General features: G+C 46.0%; 2 protein-coding genes across 11 annotated transcripts in view; one reads left to right on the top strand and one right to left on the bottom strand.

The window, feature by feature from the left end:
• The window catches only part of LOC122255364 (uncharacterized), a 217062-nt gene extending 214827 nt beyond the window's left edge, over window positions 1–2235 (top strand). For all 10 annotated transcript variants that reach the window (XM_086531097.1, XM_086531096.1, XM_086531095.1 and 7 more), the window contains one exon: window positions 382–2235. In XM_086531097.1, coding sequence (XP_086387223.1) covers window positions 382–495 — 114 coding nt within the window. In that variant the 3' untranslated portion in view covers window positions 496–2235. The remainder of the gene's footprint in view (window positions 1–381) is intronic.
• A 2715-nt stretch (window positions 2236–4950) lies between these two features.
• LOC122255365 (uncharacterized) lies at window positions 4951–9707 on the bottom strand (the record flags this gene model as incomplete). Its single annotated transcript, XM_086531533.1, is given in 3 exon segments — window positions 4951–7601; window positions 7983–8649; window positions 9054–9707. Coding segments are annotated over 3 exon segments (3003 nt in total). The 3' UTR covers window positions 4951–5910.
• Between the last annotated feature and the right edge of the window lie 293 nt (window positions 9708–10000).

The following is a 10000-nucleotide window of genomic DNA, read 5'->3' as shown; positions in this document are numbered from 1 at the left end:
GATGACCAGAGTAAAAAAAAAAAAAAAAAAAAAAAAAAATGCTTAAAACTGTATCTAGATTTTTCTAAGCATGTTAACCTCTCTACAGTAACTAAGTTTCTTAAAAAAAAGCTTCATGTCCTGTATGTGCTGCATGTAAGCATCATTATAGAATATGCTAAAGCATTGTAAATGATCTCTTTTCACATTGCCGTATATAATGCACTGTATTATTTGACATATTCTGTATATGAATAGTGCTATATGAGTGCATGATATAAAAGCCTGCTTGTATTAAGTACTTTTTGTTTGCCAGAATCTTTGAAAGTCAAAGAAGTTCCTCAAGACAAAAATCAATTCTCTTGCATTAGTTTTCCTACTATGAATGTTGTATTTTTGCAGAACCTCTCGTCGGTCCAAGGAAGGTCGCCCCGGCCATCACGCCCGCGTCGCTATGCGTCGGCTTCACCAGGAAGGCGCGCTGACCAGCCGAGGAAAACACTAACTTTCACATGAACTGCTAAGACAGTGTTGTGAAAACGTTATCTTCTTTGTTCAGGAGTTAAGCTCAGACTTCTCTCGAGACTGATCTCAGTGTATTGTTCTGTATGTTGCTCCACCTTTAGTCTCCCGTGAGACGAGATCTGATGCCAACAGAATGAACTACTCCTTCGGATTGTCTAGCAAGTTGGATTTTTAAAGATGTGTTTTCCCAAGCCAGTTTGTGGATTGGGTTTCTCCTCAAGGAGAAGTCTTTGTCAGTAACCTTCATTTTGTAACATTTTACTTCAGTGTTGAGTAAAATAATAGCAGCTTGAAGGTTATGTAGGTCTGAAAATACTGCCAGTACTTGTACTTTTGGAGGATTTATTGAACTGCTATGAACACTGCCACAAAATATTTCTTATAGTGCTCATGATTCCTGTAAATGACTATTTAGGGCTGAGGCTTAATACTTAGAACAGTGTTGTGGATTGTTGACATGACCATGTTCGTTGCTGTAAGTTGGAAGCAATGGGATCATTTTGATATATAAATGCACTAGTTTGGTGCTCTGAATAAGTGGTGAATATTTTCAAGTACATTTATAGAATACAAACATTTGAAAGTGAACAATATGTCTGTAGTTGACCATTGTATCATAAGCTTATATTGTTTACAGTACAAACCAGACAGTGGATCAAGGTTCTATTTCTAGTCAAAAGACACTCAAGACTGATTTAACGCTGCCGATGACTCTTGGCAGTCCAAGTTATACTGAGTTAGATGGTTTACTTCGGGAAATCCACCTCTTCCCTGTTCAATTTGAGTCTTCAAAAATTGCCCTACCAGTGTAACTGTTACTTGTTATTTAAGCTCTACTTAAAGATACAAAATTCTATTGCACATTCCTAGACATGAACCATACAGTTAGCTGTAGGAGCACCCAACACGTCCATTAGGTGTGCCTTCCTTTGTTTAAAACTTAGTATTAAGATTGATGGTTAAATGTTGTAAAGTTTAAAACAGTTACCACATTTTGTTTTGTTGCACCAACACTTTTTGTTATGTACACAAACAACACAAGTCACACTTGAGCAGATCTTAGAAATCAGGTTTTATATCATCAGTTTGAATTCTTTAAGAAAAGAGATATCATTAGATGTAGAAGAATAGGCTGCTGTTCAAAAAAGATATTCCATTAGTTTTAGTTGTAAAATATTTGTTAATTTTTTTCCCTATTTTATGATATTAATTAACTAGTTTCTTGTATTTAATTAGGTGAGTTAGATATATCTATGTTCTGTAGCATTTTGTACAATGTTACTTTCTTATTGATCTACCTGTAGATCAGCAAGTGAAGTTTTAGACGCAGGTCACCAAGTGTATGCTCAGTCCAAATGTATAGCACAAAATCACAATGTATTGGGACTTCACCTATTCTTTATTGCAAGAAAGGCAAATGACAGTCCCATATATCACTTTGGCCACACCCCCATGGTTGACATACTGTCATAAGCATAACACTTGATATATATATATATATACATGTATGTATTTTTTTTTTCTTTGTAAAGAATATGTATACTATTTGAATGACAACATTCATCAACAGTTTTGGTATAGATCATCCTGACTGGAACAATATGGGATCAAGTGACTGCCTCAGAAACCTTAGCCTTTACTTTTGGGTAACTGTCATTTCTATTATTAATAAATATAGCAAACTTTGCATGTCATGTAGACATAGATAAATATAAGAAAAATTCAAGTGAACATGAGTTTTATTTTTACCTATGAAAACTCGTGCTTTATGATGTGCTCTCTTTATAATCCATCCATTTTCCACTTTTGATTTTTTGTTTTTCTTCTTTTTCTTTTTATATGGTATCATCATTGAAAATCATAGTCTTGAAGAAGCAAACTGCAAATATATATACATATAACTATAGATATATATATATATATATATATATATATATATATATATATATATATTATAACTATAGATATTCTCTATCTCCCTCTCTCTGTCTCTCTCTCTCTCTCAAACAGATCTCCCATCTTGCCTCCTCTTCATTACCCATACTCATTCTCTCTCGAACCTCTCTCTCTCTCTCACTCTCTCCCTCTCCCTCCCCCCCTTCCCTCCCCCCTTTGTCTCCCCTCTCTCTCTCTCTCTCTCTCTCTCTCTCTCTCTCTCTCTCTCTCTCTCTCTCTCTCTCTCTCTCTCTCTCTCTCTCTCTCTCTCTCTCTCTCTCTCTCTCTCTCTCTCTCTCTCTCTCTCTCTCTCTCTCTCTCTCTCTCTCTCTCTCTCTCTCTCTCTCTCTCTCTCTCTCTCTCTCTCTCTCTCTCTCTCTCTCTCTCTCTCTCTCTCTCTCTCTCTCTCTCTCTCTCTCTCTCTCTCTCTCTCTCTCTCTCTCTCTCTCTCTCTCTCTCTCTCTCTCTCTCTCTCTCTCTCTCTCTCTCTCTCTCTCTCTCTCTCTCTCTCTCTCTCTCTCTCTCTCTCTCTCTCTCTCTCTCTCTCTCTCTCTCTCTCTCTCTCTCTCTCTCTCTCTCTCTCTCTCTCTCTCTCTCTCTCTCTCTCTCTCTCTCTCTCTCTCTCTCTCTCTCTCTCTCTCTCTCTCTCTCTCTCTCTCTCTCTCTCTCTCTCTCTCTCTCTCTCTCTCTCTCTCTCTCTCTCTCTCTCTCTCTCTCTCTCTCTCTCTCTCTCTCTCTCTCTCTCTCTCTCTCTCTCTCTCTCTCTCTCTCTCTCTCTCTCTCTCTCTCTCTCTCTCTCTCTCTCTCTCTCTCTCTCTCTCTCTCTCTCTCTCTCTCTCTCTCTCTCTCTCTCTCTCTCTCTCTCTCTCTCTCTCTCTCTCTCTCTCTCTCTCTCTCTCTCTCTCTCTCTCTCTCTCTCTCTCTCTCTCTCTCTCTCTCTCTCTCTCTCTCTCTCTCTCTCTCTCTCTCTCTCTCTCTCTCTCTCTCTCTCTCTCTCTCTCTCTCTCTCTCTCTCTCTCTCTCTCTCTCTCTCTCTCTCTCTCTCTCTCTCTCTCTCTCTCTCTCTCTCTCTCTCTCTCTCTCTCTCTCTCTCTCTCTCTCTCTCTCTCTCTCTCTCTCTCTCTCTCTCTCTCTCTCTCTCTCTCTCTCTCTCTCTCTCTCTCTCTCTCTCTCTCTCTCTCTCTCTCTCTCTCTCTCTCTCTCTCTCTCTCTCTCTCTATCTCTCTCTCTCTCTCTCTCTCTCTCTCTCTCTCTCTCTCTCTCTCTCTCTCTCTCTCTCTCTCTCTCTCTCTCTCTCTCTCTCTCTCTCTCTCTCTCTCTCTCTCTCTCTCTCTCTCTCTCTCTCTCTCTCTCTCTCTCTCTCTCTCTCTCTCTCTCTCTCTCTCTCTCTCTCTCTCTCTCTCTCTCTCTCTCTCTCTCTCTCTCTCTCTCTCTCTCTCTCTCTCTCTCTCTCTCTCTCTCTCTCTCTCTCTCTCTCTCTCTCTCTCTCTCTCTCTCTCTCTCTCTCTCTCTCTCTCTCTCTCTCTCTCTCTCTCTCTCTCTCTCTCTCTCTCTCTCTCTCTCTCTCTCTCTCTCTCTCTCTCTCTCTCTCTCTCTCTCTCTCTCTCTCTCTCTCTCACTCTCTCTCTCTCACTCTCTATCTCTCTCTCTCTCTCTCTCTCTCTCTCTCTCTCTCTCTCTCTCTCTCTCTCTCTCTCTCTCTCTCTCTCTCTCTCTCTCTCTCTCTCTCTCTCTCTCTCTCTCTCTCTCTCTCTCTCTCTCTCTCTCTCTCTCTCTCTCTCTCTCTCTCTCTCTCTCTCTCTCTCTCTCTCTCTCTCTCTCTCTCTCTCTCTCTCTCTCTCTCTCTCTCTCTCTCTCTCTCTCTCTCTCTCTCTCTCTCTCTCTCTCTCTCTCTCTCTCTCTCTCTCTCTCTCTCTCTCTCTCTCTCTCTCTCTCTCTCTCTCTCTCTCTCTCTCTCTCTCTCTCTCTCTCTCTCTCTCTCTCTCTCTCTCTCTCTCTCTCTCTCTCTCTCTCTCTCTCTCTCTCTCTCTCTCTCTCTCTCTCTCTCTCTCTCTCTCTCTCTCTCTCTCTCTCTCTCTCTCTCTCTCTCTCTCTCTCTCTCTCTCTCTCTCTCTCTCTCTCTCTCTCTCTCTCTCTCTCTCTCTCTCTCTCTCTCTCTCTCTCTCTCTCTCTCTCTCTCTCTCTCTCTCTCTCTCTCTCTCTCTCTCTCTCTCTTCCTCTCTCTCGCTCTCCCTCTCTCTCTGTCTCTCTCTCTCTCTCTCTCTCTCTCTCTCTCTCTCTCTCTCTCTCTCTCTCTCTCTCTCTCTCTCTCTCTCTCTCTCTCTCTCTCTCTCTCTCTCTCTCTCTCTCTCTCTCTCTCTCTCTCTCTCTCTCTCTCTCTCTCTCTCTCTCTCTCTCTCTCTCTCTCTCTCTCTCTCTCTCTCTCTCTCTCTCTCTCTCTCTCTCTCTCTCTCTCTCTCTCTCTCTCTCTCTCTCTCTCTCTCTCTCTCTCTCTCTCTCTCTCTTAGTTAAAGCTTTATCATGAAGAGCAGTGTGATATAATCTTTTAGTTATTCAAGTGACAAATATTACACATCTGGCTGCCACCTTGGTATCACACACAGGAACAGGAGGAATCAGACCTGTTAAGCCACAGTCCCACAAAGCAGCAAAAATGAAGAATTTCCTCTACCAGCCACTGCTTTACATACTACTTCATCTACATTAACTTTACCGGGAATGTGAAAAAAGGTTCTTGTTTAGTTGTACAGCAGTAATTTGTTATAATCATACATTTGTTGTGATTGCATTACAATAGGTACTAACAGAAACTTGTACTAATACGCATATAACCTGTTTTTTTACAATTAGCCTTTATAGCATACTTGCCATTTCTCATTTCATATAAAAGAAGTCTGGAATCTAATGTTGCTTATCACTAGAAATGCAAAGAAGGAATGAAGCATAGTCTGACAGCAACTTGCAATAAAGTACATGCTTAATGCTTATACATCCTCTGCCGCAATGTGCTGTTAATCCAGCCAAACGATTTCCAACCCACTAGCAATAGGCGGTCCTCTCCTATATCATGAATAATTAAATGTCTTGGTGTGAAACTGGAAGTAAGCACACACACATGTACAGTTGATAATGATTCTAATCTAATGAACAGACAAGCTGACTAGCATATCTATCTAGACTGAACTACACAACGAGGTCCTCGCTAATCTTGGCACCACCAGCCGTTTAGCCAGGAATAGCCAGAACATTACACCAGAATTACTATAATATTCTGGTCTGTATTTTTTATTTTGTCATGGAATGCTTTTTCTTGGTTCACACTCGTCATTCATGGTTACTTGTTACCAAGTGCAAACATCTGGTAACGACAGTTTCATTACATGCTACGGTTCATACTTTTGTCACTGGTCAGTTGCTTACACAGCAGTCATCTCCATAACCACGTCCACCAAACACTTAATACATCGCATGTCAGTTATCAGTATCGATCATGAGGTGGCCAGCCTCAGAGTCACTGTCGGAGTCGCTGGAAAGCAAGTCGTGGAACCTCCAAGACGGCCGGTCGGAATCGCCATCGCCAGACGCGTGGTGCTTTTGTTCCCTCTCGCCCTCCGCCAAGGAGCTACTGTCCTCCTCCTTACACACTGCTTGTGTCTTTTCGGATGCGGAACTATCTCTGTGTTCATTGCCGAGGTGTAGTAGCTCTGTCGACACATTGTCTATTTCGCCAGTTTGTGTATTTGAGAGTTTGCTTGGGCCGGATTCGAGGTTTTCGTGCGCGTGATCTGTCAGGATGCTAGGAGTCTCTCTTGGGCGCTTCTTAGTTATGATGAAGGTACCTGTTTTCGTCATGTGTAAACTTGTACGCTCTGCGTCGTGTGGCTCAGGGGGTGTAGAGGTCTCGGAGCTAGTAGTGGAACCATGGCAACAACGACAGGTCTCCACTGCCTTTGAGTGTTTAGTCTTTGTCCATCTCTGTTTGTCCTTCCGAGATTTTTTCTGAGATAGGTCTTCGAGGATTCTTATTTTCACATCACTTGTTTTATGTTTGCTTGACGAGTGTTTGTGGTCTCGTTTTGCACCAGAACTGCGTTTAGATCTTTGTCTGCTGTGTCTGGCAGAGTCTCGAGAGTCTCTCTTGTTAGTACTGACGGCTTCTGGCTGCGTGCTACCAGTGCGAGTATTGGATACCGGGGACCCAAGGGGAGGGTTGTCTGTAGCACTTTTAGTTGAAGATTGTGATTGAGGTTCATTTTTCTTTGGAGTATGTTTCAGCCTTTTTCTCTCGTTCCCTTCACTGCCGCATTTTAATCGCTTTCTTTGTGACCCTTGTTCCTTTGGGCGTTTGTTCTTATTTCTTGATCCAAAACTGTTATTAGCAAGACATTCGTTCAAGCGCTGGAAATCCTTCGAGAGATCAAGAGCTCCATCGGAAGTGGACCACCGTGAGAGGCCTTCACTAGCGAGGTTCCCCATGCTGGCAAATGCCTTGCTATCCAACAGACTGAAGACTCTCTCGTACGAGCTCATCAAAGACTTGTTGTCAAGGGCGTCCTCGTGTTTCGTCGCCGAGGAAGACACGTCGACGGGGACCTCGGGCTGCGATTTCACTTCGGAGTCTCCCTCGCCCCCTGGCAGACCCGTGCTATCACAGGAGGCGGGAGAGCACTTGTGAATCATCTTCCTGACGAGACGCAGCGACTCCTCAAGGTCGGCCTCGAGTTTCCTCTTGATCTCGAGGGGCCCGAGCGCGTGGGCGTGGTCGGGCATGACCGGTTGGGGGAGGAGGCCGGGTATGAGGGGGGAGGGGTAGGGCAGAGGGGAAGGAGGGAACACCGACGAAGACAGGAATTTCAGTAAAGTCGAGGCCGGATTAGGGAACAACGGGGATGACGAAGAGGAGAGGAACGAGGACGAAGACGAGGACGAGGACGACGTGTACGAACTGGAGCTGACTGAGGGCGAAGACGACGACGAAGAAGACGAGGGCGACGGAACGCGTGACGCTGGGGCTTCGGATGGCTTGGGTGCGAGGTCATGGCAGGCCTCTGTTGACCCTTCTGGGGTGTCCATTGTGGGCGGATCCTTCCTGGGGGGCGTCCTGGGGAGCGGGGTGTCGAGGGGAGGAGCCGGGGGATTGGCAGCCGGGTCCTGACCAGAGTCTGGCAAGGAATTTATTATTTAATAGCCAGAACGAATCAAAAGTAAACTTCTGTGTTAAAACAGAGTTGACGAATCATTCCACGCAGATAAGCAATAATAAACACGATAATAAAAACATAACCTCATTTCTTTCGTTGCTAAATCATCACATATTTTGATGATGATTCAAAATCAATTTGAAAATATGTTATCACAACGGGAGCGCAAAAGCATACAGAATTTTATCTCGAATAAAATCGAATACTTTCATTTGAAGGTGAAACAGATAATAAATTCAGTGTCATAATCATCCACATGACTCTTTCATTAAGTCCGTTCTTATCATCATAACAACAGTTCATTATCCCTTAAAGTAAGAGAAGTACGAGCTTGGCACTTACTGTTTTTCTTGTCTCGCGTGTAAGGCAGAGGTCGCATGGGCGCGGAGATCGCCGTGGCTCCCGCAGTGCCAAGGTGCCCCTGCGATCGCCATTCGATGTTGACGGAGGGCAGCGGGAGGTCCAAGGGCAGGAAGGGCGTGCTGGGGGCGGCGGCGGCGGCGGCAGCGTTCTCTCCCGCGGCGCCTGCAGTAGTCGTAGCCCCCTGATCCTGGGGAGACGAGTGAGCCTCCTCCTTCACCCACACCTCCTCCAGAGGGCGTAGTGTGTCCATAGTGAGAAGACTGTGCAGGCTATTAGTAGAGGAAGAGGAAGAAGAGGAAGAAGAGGAGGAGGAGGAAGAAGAGGAAGAGGAGGAAGGGGAGGTGCTGGTAGAAGTGGAAGGCGTCCATGCAGGTGAGGTTTTAATTTTGGGCGAAGTCAGCGAGGCCGCGAGAGTGCGCGGAGGGAGGAGGGGTTCCGCTGGGTACAGGGGTGGCTGGAGCATGTAGGAGGAGGGGTGGTGGAGGGGGGGCAGACTGGGGGGCAGATCGGAGAGAGGGGGTGGCTGAGGAGGAGGAGTGGAGGTGGGCAGCGTGGACTGAGGTAGACTGATGTCATCCGTTGCAGAAGGTGGGCGGGCCAGGGCCTGGGAGGCGGTGTAGTGGCACTTCTGGCACGTTATTTTCACCTGTTGGAGGCAGTGAAGAAGGAGTCTGTAAACGCTGAAGGCCAAGCGAAAAATGCAGTTTTTGGATTATTCCGTTATTTTAATTTCTAGATTATCCATTTTCGATTTAATTACAATACCCTCTACAGCTTTAAAGTATGTAATTAAATTCGTTGTCTATATAATACTACTACTAGTGCTTTATGTTACCTGAATTAATCAAACATGGAATATCGAAACGGAATGGATATGAAACAACATAATATATCAATAGAAGTCGAAACAAAAGCCACAGATTAAGTTTAAGGTAAGCGATGGCGAACTTTTTTCGAAACAACACATCTGGTAATTAATTTGTCACGTGATGTTTCATGGTCGGCCATAGAATCAGGTGATATTCCGCACAACGCCAGAACTTCCTTTACCTGCGTGACTGCCGCCAGGTGCGCGGAGATGGTCCCGGTGACGTAGAGGCAGCACGCGGCCTGGCAGGACAAGCACCGAGTCGACTGCCGCAAGAAAACCGCGAGGCCGTGGATGTCGATCAGCTGGTGCCGCCCTCCCGCCCGCATCACGCCCGCGCTGGCTTTCGTGGCGGCTGGCATGCTGGGTCGCTCGGCCTCGGTCGTGTCCTTCCCGGGGTTCGGTTTTTCCCGAGGCGGCTTGGTGGGCGCCTTCTCAGGGGGGTCGCCGGGGGTCGCCGGGGGCACGGCGGCGGGGGCGGGGGCGGGGGCGATGGCCGGAGGGCACTTCACGGGCACCTTCACGAAAGTCCCGGATGAGCCGTCGTTGAGAGTGACGTCATAGCAGCCTTCCCCGAGGCGGCTCTTCATGATCCTGAGGGGCGCGCCGCTGAGGAGGCCGTGCGAGTCGTCCCCCTGGACGCCTTTACAACATCGCTCGCTCATGATTCTGCCGACGCTCGCGTCGAAGAAGCCAGCGCCGTCTGCGCTACAGTTGCTGCTGCCGTCGCAAGCTGGGGCGCCGTCCATCACCCGGTGATGGGCGAGACCGAAGCTCAGAGACGCGCACTCAAAGGGGTCGTGGCCAGCCTCATTCCTGTGCAGCATCAGCAAGATCTGTAATAGATTTTTATTGTAATATTGTTCGATATCAATGTGGTATATAAAGCTATATTAAACTATACAAAAAGAAATACAGAAATTACAAAATACTACGGAATGCAAGATTATAATGTAATACGAACATATGTATAGATTTATGATAAAGCAACCTCGTTCAAGAGACGGGAGGGAGTGAGGGAGGATGGGAGGGAGGGAGGGAGGGAGGGAGGGAGGCAGTGAGGGAGGAAGGGAGTAAGCGAACTAGGGTGGAAGGGAAGGAGGGACAGATGAAGTGGAGAGATAGATAG

The sequence above is a fragment of the Penaeus japonicus genome, unplaced genomic scaffold (genome assembly GCF_977035675.1).
Source record: "Penaeus japonicus unplaced genomic scaffold, GWHDUDI00000001_assembly GWHDUDI00000035, whole genome shotgun sequence".
Lineage (NCBI taxonomy): Eukaryota > Metazoa > Arthropoda > Malacostraca > Decapoda > Penaeidae > Penaeus > Penaeus japonicus.
This window is presented reverse-complemented; position numbering and strand designations above follow the sequence as displayed.